Consider the following 24,285-nt stretch of genomic DNA (forward strand, 5'->3'; position numbering starts at 1 on the left):
TAAATAAATACTAAAGGACAGGGTGGGGGCATAAGGATCTCCCACATTTGGAGTAGGCACCGTTTGGACTCTAGTGGCAGTAGATAGGCGGAATAGGTTTCATTCGGTAGGCTTGGCTTTACCATTTTCAATGATCATAACAATTTTTTTCTCTTTCAGAGCCCATCATGAATCGGATCATCGAAATCGTGACCTTTCGGGAACGTATAATCATAGTATAATGAAAACAACTTACTGTAATAGCGACTCTAGTTAAAATACATCCGGTACTACAAAAACAGTTTTTAAACCCCTTTAAAACAAAACTGTTGTTTATGGACTTTTCAGAAATATAACCATTTTTCCCCCTTAGATAGTTGGGTTCTTTTGGTAGATTCATTCGAAATGTGGAACATCTTTATATTCCAACCTGTATAAATTGTTGAAGATAATTCTGTTCTTTTAAACTAAAGAGCTCTTTTAGTGTATTTATGTTTTTTTTTGTTTGTTTGTTTTACTTTCTTAAAAACTCTGGTTCCATTTAAATTGTCCTTATTTAGAGTGCAATTAAAAATAGCCAAACATTGTTGTATGGATTATGAGTTGATTGGTTGGTATGCCAGTCAACGAAGACGAACAAAGAGTGATATATGTGGTCACGGTTTGTTTGCTGAAGGAAGAAGATCAATTGCCCGACCACACATCAGTTTGAGTTAACTTTGCAGCAAGGATATGAATGCGTCTTGTACAGACACCTCCAACTTGTGAAGCAGGGGTTATCACTCTGTAGGGGAATGCCGACCTTTAAACCTAACTAGACAGGGAATCAAGAAAGAAAGGCTGGTTTGATTGTTAGCCCACACGCTGGCTATACAATCTAACCAGCACGTATCACAGTTATGCGTCAATCTGGTTTATTTCTAAATTTGAGATAAGTGATGCATACGTTTACATTTTTCTTCAGTTCATTCATTAAATATTTGCGAAACGTTGGATTTCTTCCGTCGTGTAGCTGCTTTAGTTCAACTTGTAGAAATGAGATGAAAGCTTTCGATATGGTCAGAACGTTGTTACCCACACTGCAGCCCCCCTTCTCCACACTGTCGCCCAATCTCCACACAGCAGTTCAACCATCTCTCAACACAGTCACCCCATCTCCACACTGCAGTCACCCCTCTCCACACAGCAGTTCCCCCTCTCCACACAGCAGTTCCCCATCTCAACACAGCAGTTTCCCCACCCCACACAGTCGCCCCATCTCCACACAGCTGTTCCCCATCTCCACAAAGTTGTCACATCTCCACACAACAGTTCCACATCTCCAAAGAGCAGTTCCCCTCTCCACACAGTGACCCCATCTCCACACATCAGTCCATCATCTCCACACATCAGTTCCCCATCTACACACATCAGTTCCCCATCTCCACACATCAGTTCCCCATCTCCACACAGCAGTTCACCCCTCCCAACACAGTCGCCCCATCTCCTTACAACAGTTCCCCCTATCCACACAGCAGTACCCCATCTCAACACAGCAGTTCCCCCTCTCCAAACAGTCACCCCATCTCCACAAAGCAGTTCCCCATCTCCACACAGCAGTTTCTCCACCCCACACAGTCACCCCATCTCTACACAACTGTTCCCCATCTCCACAAAGTTCCACATCTCCACAGAGCAGTTTCCCCTCTCCACACTGTCACCCCATCTCCACATAGCAATTCCCCATCTCCACACATCAGTTCCCATCTCCACACAGCAGTCCCCCCTCACCACATAGTCACCTCATCTCCACACAGCAGTTTCCCCTCTCCACACTGTCACCCCATCTCCACATAGCAATTCCCCATCTCCACACATCAGTTCCCCATCTCCACACAACAGTTCCCCATCTCCACACAAGAGTTCCCTATCTCCACACAGCAGTTCCCCATCTCCAAACAACAGTTCCCCATTTCCACACAGCAGTTTCCCCTCTCCACATAGTCGCCCCATCTCCACACAGCAGTTCCCCATCTACACACAGCAGTTCCTCATATCCATACAGCAGTTCCCCATCTCCACACAGCTGATGTGTCCAAAATGAACGGCAATAGCTGAAACAGTTCGGGATCAGCTGCGTCGCAAATTTTGCAAAGGTGTAGCCCCGAGTGCTGCCAGCTACGTAAGGGCCACCAGTTCCTGACTTTTTAGCTCAAGGCAGCAGAGTTTTCCTTCCCCTAGGTGGGTAGTCTAGATATAAACCAAAGCCCTGGCTGACTGATTCATTCATCTCTATCTCATACACTCTGTGCATTATACAAAATAAATTTGGCGCTGCGTTATACTTCGTGTTTAAAAAAATAACTTCGCGCTTTACAAAAAGTAAACATTGCGCTTTACAGACAAAAAAAAACACTTTTGTAATGAGTCAGAATCAAACTTTAAATAAAAATATATAAATTTAAAAGGTTTTGAAAATCCCTCCTACACTAGAATGCCAAACGCCAACTTAAGATTTCAAACTTAGATATAACCAGCTTTATAATCTTGCGTAATGTCACTTGCCTATACAAATAATCTCCATTACAAGTACACATGCTTGTTTTTTTTGCTGGAACCTCGAAATTTAAATTGATGATGAAATGTTTAGAGAAAGTCGATCAGCGAAGCCCAAGTGGTCCTCACACGGCCTTCCATAGACACAATCTATATGACAAGTCTAACAAGCGGAACAAAACAACATTTTAAAATCATTTCATTCATTTTTTTTTAAATTATTTTTTCATTGCGCATTTACACGATCTATCATGCTGCAGCATGCTAGGTGCACTATGGTCCAATCTCTTCTGTGGGTGGTGGGGGTATCTGCATTTAGGCAAACAAAATTCAACTCTAGTCGGTGTCGATCTCGAGCCTCCTTGATAAGTAGCCAAGCGGTTTATACCACTCGACCATACAACCCACATTACACCCTTACATTACACCATTACATTACACCATTACATTACACTATTACATTACACCCTTACATTACACCCTAACATTACACTATTACATTACACCCTTACATAACACTATTACGCCGTCCATTATTCTCGAGCCGCCAGAGTTTAAATTCTCGAAAAGAGTTTAGATTTAGGTTCCCGACTCTAAAGTTTAAGGAACCGCTGCCTTCAAGTATCTGTTCCACCTGGAACTTGATACAATCCATCTGATATCTAAACACAGTTTTTCCCTGCCTGTGACTATAAATAGCTCGCGCCTCAAAAAGACAACAACGCACACGAACTAATGGAAAGCTACGCCCATGTCAATTGTCATTGTTATTGGAAGACTTATTTTTAGTTCTTTCTGACAGATATTTTTGTTCTCCTTTGAAAAAAAAAAAATTAAAACCTAAAGTGACACTTATAATTCCTCGGAGAATTGGGCTTTCGAAACGGCCTTATGGTCTTGAGTAGCAACAAACAAGTGCTTTCTGATTCTCATTATATACCACATTAAAATAGCTTTTTTAAAAATAAGTTCTTGTAATTTTGTATTTCTAATGATATTACATATAAAATGACAAAGCATGGCTATCTACACATATTATATTATATTACATATTATATTATATTAAATTTATAGAATATTGAAACCAATAGGGTATGTCCGAGTGGAGAAAATGATAGTATGATACTGCGGGGCACATTGCGGAAGCATAGGTTGCAGTTGCCTAAGGCGAGCGCTGCAAAATAGCGGCGTATGCTACGCCACCGGTTGACTAGTAATAACAATTTAAAACATTTAACCGCTGCGAGTCAGAGCTTTTGAGTATATATAGATAAAATTTGATAAATGAGGGGTGGGGGGAGTGGAAGTCTAATACTTAAACTTGGAGTAAATGCATTGACCAAGTTGAGAATGCTCGAGTGGCAAGGTAAGGAATGCTAGACTAACCATGGCTGGATGTCTAATCACAAACCTATCGATAGGATGGTCTAGCGGGTACGGGATTTTTTAAATTTGCTTTTTGAGGCCAGGACTAGAGTCTCTGTGAACAGCCAAGTGAAAAGCGAATCGGTTATTTTCCCACACAATTCCCTCGTAACAAAAAGCATTAAAACTTTCCTAAGGATCGCTAGGTATCAAAAATGTTTCCCCCCAAAGACCTGAGATGAACTCCAACTGGTGGCAAGGCTGGAAGGATCAGTCCTCCCGTAGAGCCTTGGCGACCCCCAAATAGCAACCTCATTTACTTTCCCCAACAAAAGACAGGTACCCATTAGGTACCCATTAGTTGGGTGAATTCAGGGGCGTCGAAAAAAATTAAGATTCGAACCCGGGACCTCTCTGTTCGGTAGCCAAGCGCTTTACCAACAAGCCACCAACAAGCCACCACGCCCATACAATAATAAAACTTTATATCTATATTTAACCCTAACCCTAACCCAGAATGAAAATTGTTTTACAAATACTAAAAACAGATGAAACAAAGACTAACAGCCTTTACTTTCCCCGACTATCGACAGGTAGCAATTAGTTGGGTGAACACAGCGACGTCGAAAAAAAAATAAATTAAACCTTCGTTTCAGCAGGGTTACATATATGCAAATTTATAGTATTTTCTATACAGTCGTTCACCCTTGCAGCAGTAAATCTTTGCTTTTGAGTCTAAAAACCAACGAGATAATTCATAATTCAGTCAAAATAAAATCTCACTCGATCATTACATGTGATGCTTGCGTCAGAAATTTGGCTTTTTTTCAGAAGGTCAAGAGAACACAAACTTTACTGTACGCATTCACAGCTTGAACCATACAAACTACAAAACTAAGGAGGAGAATATTAACATTTGGAGTCCCTCGATTCTGACCATCCAGTTATCAGAGAGGTCCGTTAATCACAAAAGCCAGAAGAGTCAGTGTACCAACTGTCGCAAAACATGAGACATCTGTCAGACCGTCCTGACACGAAAAAGCAATAAAAGCAATTAGTGTATACCCTCCAAAATATAGACTCCAGGAATATCATTATATGAACGGAGAATACAGTTAGTGAAGAATGTGCATTTACCAAAAAAGCAAGACAAGATTTTAAACAGAAAACTCGGTAAAATTATTCATATTTTAACAACCGAAAATATGTAAGAATCAACAACAATAACTAAAGAAAAAAAACATCGACTGTAACAGCCTACAACAGATGCATAATATTCTACACTGCTCACTCTGTTGTCTGTCTGGTTTGTACACGTTATTTCTCCCACACCCATCTCGGATTTAGCTGAAATTTTGCACAACTATTTCTTTTACCTGTCAACACAAGAATCAATACAAAAAACAATTATTATTATTTTTTTTATCAATGTTCAGATTGCCGAACCAGGCAGAGCTGTTGCAACTTAAAATACTGCAGATGTGAGTAGGGTAAAGCATAGACAAGGCTATTTGCTAATACTAAAGGAGGATATCTTTCTTAGTACTCTTAATGTAGTCTTGTGTAAATGTTTTCTCCCTTTGACTCAACTAGCCTGCCAACTCAAAGAAGATTATTATCCTCACCTCTCGTTAAAACAAGTGCGAAGAATGAAATGAACTTTCGAGGGCTCAATTATTTTCGTTTGCAGACACACACACACACACGCAATACACACACACACACACACACGTAATACACACGCATACACACACGCATACACACACGACCACATACACAAAAGAAACGTACGGAAAGTACGAACGATTTTTTTATCTAGCAACTAAACCAAGAGTGTCTGACCTCTGCGACCTTTGTGACCTAAAGTACATGGCGGCTACAGTAGTTTAGTGTGTCATTGGGTCAGTCAGACCATGGTCGTCAAGACAGAATGACGAGTGTACATAACACAACCTTAAAGTATTGTTACAGCCCAGTGGCGTAGAAATCTTTTTTTTTTCTTTACGATAGCGAGGAACGGGGGGTGGGGTGGGGGGTTTGCATTTTACTGAATCTATAGATCTAGTGTTTGATATCTCTATTTGATATTAATTTAGCTAAAAATGTTATCGGCTTCAGAACATTTTAGGAGATGAAGATGAAGGGAGTCGCACGGACCTCTTTCCAGCCGTCACCTTCAAGCATCTCTGCCCTGGCATTCCCGACATTTGTGTATGTGTTTGTCTAAGATCCCTCGTCTTCGTTGAACATAAAGAAACAAGGTTACAAAGACAGTTTGTGTGGTAACACATAGTTGTAAAAATGGTGCATGTTTATGGGAAAAAACTGATTGCATAGTTGATTTTAAAAATTAAATTTTTCGCTTTCAGAAAAGAATTAAGTAGCAGTTGCAACAATACATAAAAGACATAATTTACAAATATAAAAACAAAACCTACTAAAATACTCAGAAAGACACAAAGATAAAGGCGCATTTCTTATTTCATATGCTAGGTGTACAAGTGCGCCATCTTCCCAAATGTTATTGGAACAGAAGCATAGAAAGGGTAGCCTGAATCAGCCATGAAAGCCAACTACTTGGCAGATTCTAGCTCACTGATTAACATTCATGAATAGAATGGCTCATGGCCACTCTTTGATACGCGTGGGACATAATCATTATCTCTTTTGAAGTAACGTCTGTAATTTATAAGATAAGAAGATAAGATGTGCAGGTGTGTAGCATAAAGAAATGTATTTAAATTAATTGACCTCTCCCCTTCCCCATGTTCGTTTTATTCGACAAATTACTTTTTTTTTACAAGCAAATATCAATAAGTCTTGTTTTTATCTAAGATTGAGAACCATCGTATCGATACGAACGCCACAAGTTTATATTGTAGTCGATTCCAAGTCTTCTGCTTCCACAAAAAATAGAGAAAAGAAAAAAAAAAGACAACCATACAGCAACCCAGCTTACACACACTCATTCGTGACCTCACACACACACACACAATATACTTTCAAAAAATGACGGGACTGTGTCACTACTGCGACACTTATGCTGATACTATCACGCGTCAGAGGTAGAGGCGTAGAGAAATGAAATTCTTAGAAAAGGGAAATTGACTTGGAACAATTTTTGTTTTTGTTTGATTGTAATTGCTTTCAAAACTTTTATTTTTAATTTGTGGTATATATGGAGAGTGAGGCGGAGTCAGAGAAACAGAGAGAGAGAGATGGGGCGAAAGAGAGAGAATGAAAGAGAAAAGACAGAGAATGTAAGAGAGAGAGAGAGAATGATAGAGAGATAGAGTTTTGAATATTTAAGTTTTTAAAATCGAAAGTACTATCATATCTGAAGATAAAAAAAAATTGTCTTCCTTGTAACAGGCATGCGGCTGTGAAATTTTCAATAACCGTTTTTATTTTTGCGCTCTAAACGTGACAAACAGATGGACGTACAGACTGCACAAAACTAATGGCGAATTTTCTCTGCTTAGAAACAAGAAAGAATTGAATAACAAATAAGCTGTCCTGAAATCTGATAATTTCAAAATTAAATTTCGCTCACACTTTGACATGTCACATGTCAAGTAGATGTCACGATTATCCATAACGTAGTAAATATTTATGTTTGTTTTTGTTGTCCAATATTATGTAATAGTTTGATGGAACATAATGAGTTCAAGCTTTGCAGAATATTCTCATGTGAAATTAATTTGAATTGAAAATGCAGACAGCTAAACATTTAATGAATCAATATGAAGAGGCGTAGAAGCTGGGTTTCATTTGGGGATTTCCTTAGTGACGCGACGGTACATTAAAAACCTAGAACGGAAATAGATTAGAGACAGACTAACGGACGAGAGAGACTTCTTATAGTAACTCCCAGGAAAGGATGTGTTTACTTTAGCTGACGGCTTGGTCTGTGCCATTTTTATTCGAATAAATGTTATATTTCTAAAGAGGCCCGTTGTTACCGGTCGTTGACTTGTAGCACCAAACTGCAGGTTGACAACTAAACCGTTGTAGGTGTAATATATCTTAACTAATAAAACTTCAAATAACCTGAATAACTTCCCTTTGTGAACACAACTAAATATAACTTTATTTATAATATAGACAAACTCAACGTGTGGTCAAATGAAATAAATATAGTAGACTTTAGTAATAATTATTCTTAGCAAAATCTAACTCACTACAAATAACACAGTCGTTCAGTCTCACGTTTTGGAATCGTCTCCCCTAACTCAGACCATGTGACGACAAAGCCACCTATGTTGCATCATTCAAAACCAATCGCTAACCTCTTCCCATCGTCACCATAGACACACACACACTCTATACAAGACCGAATTGATTATTCTAATTGTTCTGTTGGGAGTGTGTATTTAAGAACTTGTGACTTCAAACATGAATATCTCAAGTCACAACAGATTCACAATCAAGTCAACAGAAATAACAAGACCTCTCTCATAAACATAGAAATAATGTGTTTGTTTAATGAATTTCTTAGGGAACAAAAGCGGGGGGCTCTGCCTGGTCGTGCAGTATGCGGGCTGGACTGTTGTTGGGTCGTCTCGATGGTCACTGGATCAAACCCTGCCCGCTGACACCCCTCCTCCGTCGTCCTGGGTGAGGTTTTAGGCTAGGGTGTAAATTATCTACAAAACATGTAAAACAAAACAAACATTGTTACGTAGGACATGCAAGCAGGGTCGGATTCAAGTACGCGGAGGCCCCGGGGCAGAATTGTTGTGGCGTCCACTAATTAATAAAATACTCTTATCTTAAAGCAAGCCATATTATACAAGAAAAAGAGTACTGCAAATTTAGTTTAATTATCCTTCGTTTTTTAAATAAAATTAATTAATATGCAAGTTTTAGTAACCAAAAAAAAAATTTAGTATTTACGCGACGTAGTAAATCCGGAGTATAATACGAGAATACGAGCAGACTATAAGCGGACTCTCTTTGATCACGACAATGTTGCCAAAATAAAAGATTTGAAGTATTGTTGGTAAAAATGTGAATACATTTGTTTTAAAAAAACAATGTAGAGTTGATGATCCGTTGAAATGTTGTTTTTTTCTCTAGTGTGGGGGCCTCAGCCTCGCCTTCCCTACCATAGATCCGGCCCTGCTTTTAAGTGTATTTTACTCTACTAGCTCGTAACCCTGCCATTACAGATTAAGTTCTATAGTTCATTGCACGATAAAAACTCTACTGTATGGGGAACCCTTCCATTCGACTTCCCGCGTTCAACAGGCAATGACCGCTTTGTCACCGGTCTGTTATTCGGAAGTATCACTTACAAAATACAAACAAAGCAAAGTTATGAAAGGAGTTCGTGTTGCATCTTAAACTTGTCGGCGGATTCGACCACGTAGGTTCTTTTTTAAAAAGTGTCTGGGTGTTGTTCTTGTGAACCAAGCAACTAAGGGAGATGAATAAAAGAACGACAGAACAATTTTAACTCCCTCTTTATGTAAAAAAAATATTAAAAAAATTAAATAATTACAACTAATTAATTAACCAATTGATTGTTTGATTGATTCATGTGTTGACATCGACAATAAATAATTGTGCCAAGTTTCCAATCGATCCGAGAATGGGAAGTGAAGAAATAACGTGTACAATATTTATACCAGACGTACCGAGTGAGTTGATATAAGCGTTGTACCAGACAGACACACAAACAGACATACCTAGTGAGTTGATATAAGCTTTGTACCAGACAGACACACAGACAGACATACAGAGTGAGTTGATATAAGCTTTGTCCCAGACAGACAAACAGACAGACATACCGAGTGAGTTGATATAAGCGTTGTACCAGACAGACACACAGACAGACATACCGAGTGAGTTGATATAAGCTTTGTACCAGACAGACACACAGACAGACATACAGAGAGAGTTGATATAAGCTTTGTACCAGACAGACACACAGACAGACATACAGAGAGAGTTGATATAAGCTTTGTACCAGACAGACATACAGAGAGAGTTGATATAAGCTTTGTAAAAAGCTCAACCTCATTATCTTAGGAAACATCTTTTACTGCTATGAAATTTTGTTCTCTGTAATTTTTATTTCTCCTCTTACCTATTTGTTTACACAGACATTCTTGTTCTACTTACATCTGTTGTGTTGGCTGGCCTTGCATAAATGGACAATATCTTTGAAATGTTTGTGGACAGCGTGTGACGCGACATAGAAGAGAGATATTTATCTCCAAATAACAGCCCTGCTTAGAAAACATGAATTCTGATAAGCCCTTTAGCTCAAGGCTGTCCTCTGGCGTTTTAAGTCACTGACCCAGACAAACATGACTAACCGTGTTTTACATTTCCGGTTTCGTTTCTCTCCTGCAGGAAGCAATTTCCATTGTTATTGATTCGTGTCTGTTCTTATTCTTATTTCGGATGTGTGGAATAAAAGTCTTAGAACTATTAAACTCTCTACATCAATTTCGCTCTTTGGTTTTGAACATTCCCAATATTAGTGGGGGGGGGGGGGGGGGTTATGCCTCATTAATTATTCAAAGCAAAGCCAAAAATACACACCGGAATACGAAATTCCCGAGCCTAAAAAAAAAATAAGTAAAAAAAAAATATATATTTTATAAAATAATTTTTTAAAAGCTTATATTGAATGGCATTACATCAATTATTTTGAGTCAATCATGTAATTAATTTTCAATGGATCTCAAACCATCAATAATAAATTGTGCGATTGGAAATATTTGGATTAATTGTGTTTGTTTATCTCAACCTTCATACCTATTGCTTAGTACGCCATTGTACAATCACTTTAGTGGGCATGATGGGATGGGTGGGGAGAGGTTATAGGGGAGAAGGTTTCCGTGCTGCTGTTTCAAAATCTCGAGGCTCCGACGTGGATCAATTCATCAATTACTTCAAAAAAAATATAAGGTTTTATAGTCTAAAAAGTCTACAGTTTAAGATGTATAAAGGTTTATCGCCCCTAAAGTGAGTACATTTATATAGAAAACAAAATAAACTTATTACTAATTAATTACGATTAATAATTTGGTTAATTTTTTTTAAAAATGATTCATGTATTGTCGTCGACGATGAATAATTGCGCAAACTTATAACTTGATCCGAGAATTTCACCTAGACTGACAGCAGAGTGAATTAAAGTAAGCTTTATAAAAATAGATCCTTCTTGATGATTTGATTAGTTTAATCAATATGATATTGTGTTTGAAGGGCAATGAATTAGGACAAATATGAAAACTTTCTTCGTGTTGTTGTTTAATAGTTTTTCCTTTTTTAGCAGCCCCCGAAAAAGGGGAATAGACGCTATTAGTTTTGTGTGGTCTGTCTGTCTGTCTGTCCGTCCCATTTAGATCTCATAAACTGGAAAAAAAATTCGACATCATAATGTTTTAGACCATTGAAAGTTCTGATGCAACAGCTTTTTTTGTTTTCTTTTCTGAAAGCGAGAAATTTAATTTTTAAAATCAAGTATGCGAGCAGTTTTTTCATAAAATTACACCATTTTTACAATTATTCACTATTAGTAGTAACAAACACGGGAGTCTTTTTTAGTAAGGGTAATAGTAATTGACCGTATTTTAAATACATTTTTGCAAACGGGTGTACAAAAAAATTTTTTTTTTCTTTTTTTTTTGATATGCATATAAGCTGAACATAATTTAAAACCACAATTAATAAGTAGTTTTTCATATTATAGCGTGAACTGCAATGTTGCCAACATCAAACATTACACTTGACTAAAGGACTTTTTTTTCTACGTAATTGTCTTTCATTGTGTCTTTGAATAAGAGATTGACCCTTTACAAAACAATAAGATCAATTAGATAATAATTATATGACATCAGTTAGGTCAGGTTCACATTTAACTTCACTTTAACCTATCCTTTGGTCTGCTGGACCGCTGGGGTACCACACAAGATCAGTCAACCTTCTTTCTCCATTCTTCTCTGTCATTTGTCTTTGATAGAATTTTATTCAGCTGTTCTTTCTGAAAATATTGAAACCTGACTTTTTATCTGCTTAGGTAGACCACTTCGGGGGCCGATTTTGAGTTTGTGTCTCCACACAAACAGTCTTTGTAACATTGTTTTTCTTTTTTCTGTTATTTTTTTTTCTTCTTTTCGCCTTGGCCAAAAAGTTGTTTTAAATTATAGCAACTTTTTTCATTTTATTTACTTTTGTAAAGAGCTTGGGGTTGGTGCTCCATACTGTAAAGATTGGGATTTAGACGGATAGAGATGTACCCCCAAACGTAAAGTTCTATGCGATGCTGGTCCTTCAGTACAGAAGGAATGCTCCCGTCGCCTCCCGGATAGGCCTTGTACGGTAGCACACATAGCTCTCAGTGGGCTACCACACGTACGGTCGAGAGACTGTACACTGCACGTGGTAGGGATGTAACAAAGGCTCGCTAACCCGTCCAACCCCCCATCGATTCGTTCCCTAACGGGGGCCATACGCGCTGTGATGGACCCTCGCACGGGTTCGGTGGGACATTATAGGCATACGAAAGGCCCCCACGCGGCTCGGCCTCCGGCCGTGCGGGGCTCAAGGGGGTCGTGACTAGCGACACACCGGGTGTGAATACATGATCACTTCGGATAAGGCGGGACTTCGGACAGAGGGATTGGTGAAGAGCCGATGCCTTATCCTGGCCATGGAAAAAGCCTTTCCTTGATCAAGAGGTCCATTATAGGGAACGGGACGTTCTCGGACCTTAAGGACCTTAAGGACATCTGAATCAGGTCCTTCAGTATAAATAATAGGCTTGATAATAGGCACGATTCTGATAGTGGGCATTACGTATTGAAGAGATGTTTTTACCTAGGCTGACTATTTCAAGGTAATTTGATTTGAACAAAGTCTATATTTACAATCAACAATGGAGTAAGAAAGTCATATGATTCATTTACAATAATTCCACAAATGCAATATATTTCAATAACAATATTAAAACAGATAAATCCACCTAGAACTACTGGACGTTTGCTCTAGTGATAGAAAACTAGGTAATAACAATTTAATCACAAAAATTCAACAGGCTTAAACATTATCTGTGATCTGTACCAATACAATACACAAGAACATGAATATATCCCCTTTATATATTTAACCTGAGGCGCGGTGGCTGAGCGGTAAAGCGCTTGGCTTCTGAACCCGGGGTCCCGGGTTCGAATCCCGCTGAAGACTGGGATTTTTATTTCGGGTTCCTTGGGCGCCTCTGATTCCACCCAGATCTAATGGGTATCTAACATTAGTTGGGGAAAAGGAAAGGTCGTTGTGCTGGCCACATGACACCCTCGTTAACCGTAGGCCACAGAATCAGATGACCTTTACATCATCTGCCGCAAGGTCTGAAAGGGGAACTTTACTTTACTTTTTATACATTTAACCTGACCAAGACCTGATTTTTGACCTGAATAAATAAACTCATGTTAAAAACTCAACTCACAGCCTAAATTTTAAAAAAACATACACACATTCTCACATCTTATATACCCCTGCTTCTGACAACTTTCTATGATTAAAGCATTATCTATCCACAGGGAGGATATGTACAGCATGCGCTTATTCGTTCAGGAGTTGTCTTCAGAAATGAAGTTGATTACTCCCCTCCTGCATCCTAGAAATCTGTGGCAGCGTAATTCGACCCTAGGACCATCACGACAGTAGCGCTCACCGCTCGAGCAGGCAGCAAGCGTAGTTAATGACTTCTTGTTAATACTATGCTCCATTATATCAACGATTATGCTTCCTAGATGGTAACACATGCTTAGCCGACCTTTTATTGGTAATAACCGCCTCGTCCAAATCTGCCTCGCCCAGATATCATTAATTAACCGCTATTTTACTCAACAATCTGCAATCACAATGCTTTCTCTGTGAGCTATTCGGTACAGTGTACAATCTGTACATGCTATTAAGTTTTAGATTTACACATATTTTCATTACATCTCTGGCTTATAGTGAGTTCAGCGGCCACAGTTGTCTGTAGTTATCCCCCAAACTAAACGATATGTAGCTATACATTAAAACCAAATTACCACATTCAGACATTAAAATAAAATGACTTCAGTTGAAGAATAAAGCTAAATGACCCCAGTATGACAATAAATCTAAATGACCCCAGTATGACAATAAATCTAAATGATCACAGTGTTTTCTAGTGTATTTGCGAGTTTCTGGTGTAACTATGAGTAAAGGTGAGCGGATGGTTTGGTTGTGTAGGCTGAATGGATTCTGATGCAATCACGAGGTGGTCAGTCGTAGTTAAAGTTAATAGAAACAGGTGTAAAGTGAAAGAGGCGAAGAACAAGCAAGAGACATGAGATAGAAAAAAAAATGTTTTTTAGTGAGTTACATTTTATTTAATTATCATTTCGCTTGGGTAATGACATATATCTACTTTCCGTATGGGAATCTGTATATATTTAGAAATAAAAACTAAATTCAGTTTAGTTTTAAAAGAAGCTTGTTCGTGTTTATGTCAAGTTCTACATTACGCCAACATGGGTTTAGATATACTAGATGTTTGTAGCTACAAACCAACGACCGAGTATCAACACTCAGTAAAACAACAAATCGAAATAACAACAGTAAGACAGTTGCCTAGATTATCGAGAGACATTGTGAAATACAAGGTGACAACGGAGTACAATGTTGGTCTGTTGTTTGCTCAGCAATGTTGTAGATCTAAGAGTAGGCTTCGATTGGTTTGATATTACATTTTTTTAACACGAACGAACATAAAGGGGGAAATTAGATTACAACAGTTTTTTTGTGAAGCGCCCGGTTTACGCATCTAAGGGTCCAGGCCCAGGGTTCCAATCCTGCTGAAATCTGGGATTTTTAATTTCAGGATTTTAGAGCTCCTCTGAATCCTTCCAGCTCCAATTTTTGTTTCTCCCACACGTTGTTTCTACCACACGTTGTTTCTCCCACACGTTGTTTCTCACACACGTTGTTTCTCCCACACGTTGTTTCTCACACACGTTGTTTTTCTCACACGTTGTTTCTCTCACACGTTGTTTCTCTCACACGTTGTTTCTCCCACACGTTGTTTCTCCCACACGTTGTTTCTCCCACACGTTGTTTCTCCCACACGTTGTTTCTCTCACACGTTGTTTTTTCTCACACGTTGTTTCTCTCACACGTTGTTTCTCTCACACGTTGTTTCTCCCTCACACACGTTGTTTCTCCCACACGTTGTTTCTACCACACGTTGTTTCTCCCACACGTTGTTTCTATCACACATTGTTTCTCCCACACGTTGTTTCTCCCTCACACACGTTGTTTCTCCCACACGTTGTTTCTCTCACACGTTGTTTCTCCCACACGTTGTTTCTCACACACCTTTTTTCTCCCACACGTTGTTTCTCCCACACGTTGTTTCTTCCACACGTTGTTTTCTCCCACACGTTGTTTCTCCCACACGTTGTTTCTCCCACACGTTGTTTCTCCCACACGTTGTTTTCTCCCACACGTTGTTTCTCCCACACTTTGTTTCTCCCACACGTTGTTTCTCCCACACTTTGAACTCCCACAGGTTGTTTCTCCCACAACTTGTTTCTCCCACTTCTCGTTTTCGGATCAAGTTGAAACTTTGCATTGTTCCTAACAAAATATGTATCAATAAAAAGAAATTAACTAATTAATTATTTAATTAGTGCAATTCCTTAATTTGGTTTGATACGGATTAAAGGAAGATACATCTTACAGTACTGATCATTCCATCCCAGTGACACTACGGCCCATGGAGGTGCCTGGCCTGCTCTAGCACATCTTTCCAGTCTGATCTATTTTGGGCGACATTTATGGCTATAAACATGCAGCTCCTCCCCTTATATAACCTCCCTTTTTTTAAAGTATTTTTTTTAATTTCGCCTGTTCTGAAAATGAATCCCGGTTCGTTTTCATCAAATGTCCGTTCCACGGGGTGATCCAATAACATTGTTACAGATATCTTGAATTTTACGCAACAAAGGTTGATCTCATCTGTAACGTTACATTACAGCCGTCAGCAAGAGGATGTGGTTGTCCTTAGTTACATTAAGTTTTGGCTACAAATTAGTAGTCTAAGGTTGTCTCTCTTGGGATTCGTCTCTTCACATGGGGTGGTGAGTTGAGTCCTCTGTTCAACGGAATACGCCAGGTCTCCTGCAGAGGTGTGAACGACAGCATGGCTAATGTGCTGAGTCAGCATGCTGGAAATAAAATCGATGTCTGACAATAAGAGCTTTTTTTGTATTATGGATGTTATAGACATTATGTCTTGAGGCTTCTCTTCTTAAAACTTTTTAATTCATATTATTTTGTTTTAAAAGTAAAATCTGTATTTCTAAGGAAACGCATATATACCATTTTTTTAAACAAAATTTAAAAGACATTGGGTCGGCTCGTATATTTAATAAAGACACCACCGTGTGGGCGATTCGTGCTACCCAGTCGCTAGTGTATTTCTCAGACATTTACTTATGTCGTCCTCAACCCTGGAGACAAAAAATTAACTAAGTCTAATAAAGAAGGGGGGGGGGCACTGGGAAATACTAAAAATTTGATTTACATATGATATAGCGCACGTGAGTCTGTAATGGGCCTGATTTCAACTTGTAAACAAGACGTCTTGTAGTGCGCCTCTAATATTCACGCAAAAGTCGTGGACAAAAACAATATACGGCACTGGGAAGAAATTCAACCTTTGACAAGAGAAAGTCGAGTAGAATCACGTTAGAAAAGACGTATAAAATGTTTCGTCTTTTGTGTAAAAAGAAAAAAAAAACGGTTTGCGTCTATCTTGTTGTAGAGTGTAGACAAACGGTAAACATTCTATAAAGTATTTGAACGTAAAAACAACGTATTTTTATTGTATTACTGTAAAAAAAAATTGACTAAAGTACTTCAATGTCAGACCTTGTGATCTCTAGGGCAGGTGATGTAAAGATAATCTGTTTCTCTGGGCCTACGGTTAACGAGTGTACCATGTGACCAGAACGACAACTAACTGCTTTTACTTTTCTCAAACTCTTGCCAGGTACCCATTAGTGTTAGGTGGACTCAGGGGCGCCTTAAGGACCCAAAAATTTAATATCCCAGAGTTCGCCAGGTTTCGCACTCAGGATCCCTCGGTTCGGAAGCCAAGCTGTACCTCTCACTCTCAGCCTTCACGCATCTAAAAATTGTCATTTGACTTGATTGAAATTGAACTATAAATATATAATTACAATGCAAATACTATCGATCTTTATCAGTCACCCCTAATACTCGTTTTTAACTAAGACTTAATAATTCTAATATGCTAATTAGTTTATTCGATGCCAATGTAGTAACAACGATCTAATTATCTGTTTACGTGTAACATGATGTGCAAGTATGACCAACAGGGGCCGCCCATGAGTTTGTTTCACAAACTCCCTTTTTTTTTTTTTTTTAGTTACACTTGCTTCATGAGATATTTCTATACGCTATAAGGCATCTTCATTCAAGGTTAAGTTAACCTTACTATAAATAGGTAATATCGTTTAGGACAGAGGAAGCCTGTGAATTGATTATAGCCATAAATATCTATTGTTTTTAACCACACTTCCGACATAAGGAACGTGTCAGAGGCCTAAAACGGTTTCTAGCATAGTTAGTGTAATGAATCTCAAACACGCGTACAAATATACTTGGTAATGTTAATTACTACTGGGAGCGAAAAACAAAACCTTGTCAATTATTTAAGGGAGCTAATTAACCCATTGAGCGGCGTGAAAGAGGAAACTTTTCATAGCTGAAATAAACTTTGACAGTGTAAACAAAAACATTGAGCTGGCAGGCGGGCGCTTGAACTGAATGGTCTCCCTTTATAAACCTAGACCATCCGTTATAGAAGTCCTCACCACAGATCAGCGACGTCACAACCTTTGGGCTGTGGAGACCAATAGCTCGTTGCCACGTCGTACAGGCCTGTGACGTGGCAACACGCTATTGGTCTAAACTGCCCACAGGTTGCGACGTTGCAGGTCAGTGTTTAGGCCCTCTACGACGAATGATCTCCCTTTAACCCACGGAGTTTTTTAATGCTTAAATACTTATAAGTCAAAGAAATGTTATATGGAGAGATAAGCTATGGCTCTAAATGTTTATAACTATTGTTATTGTTAGTATAGTTATTGTGATACTATGATATTATCTCACAGTGATGCCCTACCTATTAGTGCCCTTTGGGAAGGGGCATAATCCTTAATAATAGTTTAAGCCTTATAATTTATTAGATCTAGATCTAGTCTATATTTATTATTACATCCTTAGATTTTAGATCTAGTCTGTCTAGTGTTAGACTTAGACTTTAATTAAGGCTTTAGATCTACTAATCATCAACTAATACTACTAATAATAACTAATAGTAATATTCTATGTAGTTAGTTATACACACGTAAATATATTGATCTAGAATCTAGATCTAGTCTAGGTCCACATTTTGAATTTAATAAACCATTTGATTTGATTTAATTGTCATTGTAAACTAGCTTTCACTTTAGATTTAGACTTAACTTAGGCATTGTAAACCTTAAACTAGATTTAGACTAGACTCCTTTAAAAACTAAAATCAAGAACAGTCATCATGAAATTGCTCTGGCTATTTATCCTAATAATCACCAAATGCACACTAGCTGAACACAGAACTAGATCTACCTTTGTCAACACTAAACTTAAAAAGGAAACAACAGTCATAATCAATCATCACACTTTAGAACAATGCAACTTCAAAAATAACCTAACATACACATCTATAACATTAAAGAAGATTACCCATCACAAATGGAAGTTCTCAATCAGGCACAGCAGAAATAAATACCTATCACTGTTAATATTAATGGCAGGAGATGTAGAGTCAAATCCAGGGCCTAGATCTAAAGATAGATGCAACATCTGCAAAAAAATATGCACCCTGAAACAGAAAGCCATTCAATGTGACACCTGCGATGAATGGTACCATGCATCATGTCTCCATATGAATACACCTGTGTATTATGCCTTAGGCAACAAAGACGCATCATGGCACTGTGTACCGTGTGGGTTACCTCAGTTTACATCAGGACTGTTTGATTCCTTTGATGCGGACACTTCTAACCCATACAACATCCTAAACACCATCCCGAACCAAACTCACCAACCACTAGCCAGATCCACTCCTGTTAAACCTAAATCTACTAAAATTAATACAACAGCCTCACTAAACAAACCTACTAAAGAAGTAATACCAAAATACCTTAAAACCTTAGTTATAAATTTTCAAAGCATTAGGAACAAAACAGCAGACTTAGAAATTTTATTAGAATGTGAGAAACCAGACATAATTGCAGGAACAGAAACTTGGCTGCATCCTGAAATTTATAATGCAGAAATTTTCAATAGTAATTATGAAATTTTTAGAAAAGATAGGGCTGATAATCATGGAGGAGTTCTTTTAGCAATAAAAAACACTCTTATAGCAGAAGAAATTACCTTACCTAACTCAAAAAATGTAGAATCAACATTTTGTAAAATTAATACCACCTCAACATCCCTAATAATAGGCAGCATTTACAGACCACCAAATTCTAGTTTAAAATACATGCAGGAACTATGTAATCAGATTACTACACTTAAAGAGACAAATAAAAATGCAGTTTTTTGGATTATGGGTGATTTCAACCTACCTGATATAAATTGGAAAACACTAACCATAGATAAACACCAAAACCTTAAGGACATAAATGAGCTTTTCATAGAAACTTTACACAACCTAAGTCTAGATCAAATCATTAAAAAGCCAACTAGATTAAACAACACATTAGATCTCTTCTTAACCAACAGACCTGGATTAGTAGTTGATTATGAAATTATCCCTGGTCTATCAGACCATGAGATCATAAAAATACACAGTCAGATAAAAGCAGTAGCCAATACAAAACCCAAAAGAAAAATCTTACTCTGGAATAAATGTAACCTAACACAACTACACCAAGCTGCACTAAACTTTCAACAAACATTCTTATTAGAAAAAGACATTAACCAACCAGTCGATGACCTCTGGAATTTCATTAAAAACCATCTTGAAAGCATAATAGAAAATCATATACCAACTAAATACACATCAAACAAAATAAATAAATGCTGGTTTAATAATAGACTAAAGAAGCTTTGTAAACAGAAGGAAAACCTCTATAGAAAATTTAAAGAAACTAATGCAGAAAGAGTTTACAAAAAGTATATAAAAATTAAACACTTAACCCAAAAAGTAAGCAGACAGCTGCAGAGTGAATACATAAACAATGTAATATCTAAAGATAACAACAAAAACCTATGGTCATACATTAAGTCTAAGAAAATGGAAACAACAGGCGTAGCGCCATTAAAAGATGAACATAACATAATACATAATGATAATGAAACTAAAGCAAACATTCTAAACAAATACTTTGCATCAGCATTCTCAGCCCCAGGAGACAAAGACATATTACTGAATTTGAACCAAGTAGACAACATAGAAGATATAGTAGTACAAGAAAATGGAATTCAAAAACTATTAGCCAACACCAAACCAAATAAAGCTTCTGGACCTGATGGTATTCCAGCTAGATTACTTAAAGAACTAAGTAATGAGCTAGCCCCAGTGTTCAAAATACTCTTTCAGGCTTCACTTAACCAGGGCAGAGTACCAAAGGACTGGAAAGAAGCTAATGTCACCCCCCTATTTAAAAAAGGAGAAAAATCTGACCCAGGGAACTACAGACCAGTATCACTTACCAGCATCACATGTAAAATCCTAGAACACATAATATGTAGCAACATCATAAACCACTTAGACAAACATAATGTCCTCACACCATACCAACATGGCTTTAGGAAATATAGATCATGTGAAACACAACTAATAGGACTAATTGATGATTTTTCAAAAGGTTTAGATAATAGTGAAAAAATAGATGCTATCTTACTAGATTTTTCTAAGGCTTTTGACAAAGTTCACCACCATAGTTTGCTTAAAAAATTAAAATATTTCGGCATTAATGGTCCACTGCATCAGTGGATTAAAGACTTTCTGATAGGGAGAGAACAAACTGTAATAATAAATGGCTCTAAATCAACACCGATAACAGTAAACTCAGGTGTACCTCAAGGTACAGTCTTGGGTCCACTACTATTTTTAATTTACATAAATGATTTACCAAATTGCATTAGTTCAGGAACAAAAGTCAGATTATTTGCAGACGATTGCATAATATATAGAACAATAAAAACAACACAAGACACAGATATTTTACAAAGAGAATTAGATGAATTACAGAAATGGGAATCAAATTGGAGCATGTGTTTCCACCCAGAAAAATGTCAGTTGTTAAGAGTAACAAAAAAACTAAAACAAATTAATTCCACTTATCTTATTCATGGCAAACCAGTATCACAGACTAAAAACGCAAAATACCTAGGTGTTATAATAAATGAAAAACTATCATGGAATCCACATATTGATGAAACTACAAAAAAATCAAACAAAGCATTAGGATTTATTAAAAGAAATTTCTATAAATCAAATAAGAACATAAAACTAAAATGTTACTTAACCTTGGTTAGGCCAATAATAGAATATGCATCCTCCGTTTGGGACCCCTCAACTCAAGAAAACATTAAGAAACTGGAACAGACACAAAATAGAGCAGTGAGATTCATAACAAACGAATATTCACATTTGACTAGAGTAACACCTTTAGTAAAATCACTAAATTTAGAAAGCCTTCAGGACAGAAGGCTCAAAAGTAAAGTAGCAATCATACATAAAACACTGAACCATAATCTTCAAATACAAAAACAAAATTTAATAAAATACTCTGAAAGACACAAAGATAAAGGCACATTCCTCGTCCCATATGCTAGGACAAATTTGTACAAATACTCCTTCTTCCCTAGTGCTATTAGAGCATGGAATGGGTTGCCTGAGCTAGCCAGGAAAACCAGTGACTTGGCAGAATTTAAGTCATTGGTTAATATGCATGACGCGTAGGAAGTAATCATCTTCTTTTTTTGAAGTAACGTCTGTATTATATAAGATAAGATAAGATAAGATATCCATTGCCAACAGGGCCTGTTTTACCTATAGACAACATAAACTAGAGTTAAGGGCCCCAATAATTATTTGCCATTGAAATAATATCTAGACGTATTAAGGGCACATATCTTAAATAGCTTAGGGCCATTTCAAGTCTAACTCCGGCACTGCCAACACGCGTGTCTAATGGAAGCGAGTCCCTCGGAGTGATGTAACGCAGGTGGGCTTAAGATGTCTCTAGGAGTGATGTTACACAGGGAGGGGGGTGGAAGATGTCTCTTGCAATGATGTGAAAACTTTTTATGACTGGCTTAAATTTGTTAGTCTTCTGCACTGAAGTAATGATTTCATGAATGTCAAGACACAAAACCACAGTTCCCACGCAGGCAGATCTAGCCTTCCACGACCACTTATTTCTTTTGAATAACCACATCTTTACTCATCCATTACCTCGAGAAATCTCTTCATGATGTTAGATCCCTCGTTTACACGTTGACATCTCACCTCACAGTCACGTCTCTTCTCACATAATTACGTCTCTTCTCACATAATCACATCTCTCCTCACACAATCACATCTCTCCTCACACAATCACATCTCTCCTCACACAATCACATCTCTCCTCACACAATCACATCTCTAATTCACACAATCACATCTCTCCTCACACATTAACATCCCTCCTCACACAATCACATCTCTCCTCACATAATCACATCTCTACTCACACAATCACATCTCGCCTCACATAATCACATATCTCCTCACACATTAACATCTCTCCTCACACATTAACATCTCTCCTCACACATTAACATCTCTCCTCACACAATCACATCTCTCCTCACACAAACACATGTCTCCTCACATAATCACATTTCTCCTCACACAATCACATCTCTCATTCAACAATCACATCTCTTCTCACACAATCACTTTTCACACAATTGCGTCTTTCCTCACATAATCAGATCTCTCCTCACATAATCACATTTCTCCTCACACATTAACATCTCTCCTCACATAATCACATCTCTCCTCACACATTAACATCTCTCCTCACATATTAACATCTCTCCTCACACAATCACATCTCTCCTCACACAATCACATCTCTCCTCACACATTAACATCTCTCCTCACACATTAACATCTCTCCTCACACAATCACATCTCTCCTCACACAATCACATCTCTCCTCACACATTAACATCTCTCCTCACACATTAACATCTCTCCTCACACAATCACATCTCTCCTCACACAATGACATCTCTCCTCACATAATCACATCTCTCCTCACACATTAACATCTCTCCTCACACATTAACATCTCTCCTCACACAATCACATCTCTCCTCACACAATCACATGTCTCCTCACACAATCACATCTCTAATTCACACAATCACATCTCTCCTCACACATTAACATCCCTCCACACAATCACATCTCTACTCACATAATCACATCTCTACTCTCACAATCACATCTCTACTCACATAATCACATCTCTACTCACACAATCACATCTCTCCTCACATAATCACATCTCTCCTCACACATTAACATCTCTCCTCACACATTAACATCTCTCCTCACACATTAAATCTCTCCTCACACATTAACATCTCTCCTCACACAATCACATGTCTCCTCACATAATCACATTTCTCCTCACACAATCACATCTCTCATTCAACAATCACATCTCTTCTCACACAATCACTTTCACATAATTGCGTCTTTCCTCACATAATCAGATCTCTCCTCACATAATCACATCTCTCCTCACACATTAACATCCCTCCTCACACAATCACATCTATCCTCACACAATCACATGTCTCCTCACACAATCACATGTCTCCTCACACATTAACATCCCTCCTCACACAATCACATATCTCCTCACATAATCACATGTCTCCTCACATAATCACATTTCTCCTCACACAATCACATCTCTCATTCAACAATCACATCTTTTCTCACACAATCACTTTTCACACAATTACGTCTTTCCTCACATAATCAGATCTCCCCTCACAGTTACATCTCTCCTCACTCATTGTAAAAAAAAATGTATCACTACAAGTTCATTGACCACAACTTTCCTCATCCCAAAGTCACATCTCTCATCTCACAGTCACAGTCTCATCACACACACCAGCACTATCTCACACAATTAAGCGCCCAGCCTCTCAGTTATCAAGCTCCGATTTATTAATTAGCATGACCGAGATAACTCGCCACAACCACCCCTTCCCACTTAAGAGCCCACACAAACCACAGTTTACTGTAAATAAATATTCTTGCGCGAC

At 37.9% G+C, this 24,285-nt stretch overlaps 1 protein-coding gene across 1 annotated transcript; it reads left to right on the forward strand.

Annotated features, from left to right (window-relative positions):
• Window positions 1–1,034: 1,034 nt before the first annotated feature.
• On the forward strand, window positions 1,035–1,815 carry LOC129926431 (uncharacterized). The gene is made up of 2 exons (XM_056030407.1): window positions 1,035–1,310; window positions 1,414–1,815. The coding sequence occupies exons 1-2, from the start codon at window positions 1,035–1,037 to the stop codon at window positions 1,813–1,815; spliced, it is 678 nt and encodes a 225-aa protein (XP_055886382.1).
• Window positions 1,816–24,285: the final 22,470 nt, after the last annotated feature.

Source organism: Biomphalaria glabrata, chromosome 1 (genome assembly GCF_947242115.1).
Source record: "Biomphalaria glabrata chromosome 1, xgBioGlab47.1, whole genome shotgun sequence".
NCBI classification, from domain to species: Eukaryota; Metazoa; Mollusca; class Gastropoda; family Planorbidae; genus Biomphalaria; species Biomphalaria glabrata.

What these genes read in the sequence shown, in the direction of transcription:
- LOC129926431 (XM_056030407.1), top strand. Translation starts at nt 1,035, where the DNA reads ATGGTCAGAACGTTGTTACCCACACTGCAGCCCCCCTTCTCCACACTG. An exon ending in TTCCACATCTCCAAAGAGCA is followed by an intron (nt 1,311 to 1,413) that starts GTTCCCCTCTCC and finishes TCCACACATCAG; the next exon opens with TTCCCCATCTCCACACAGCA.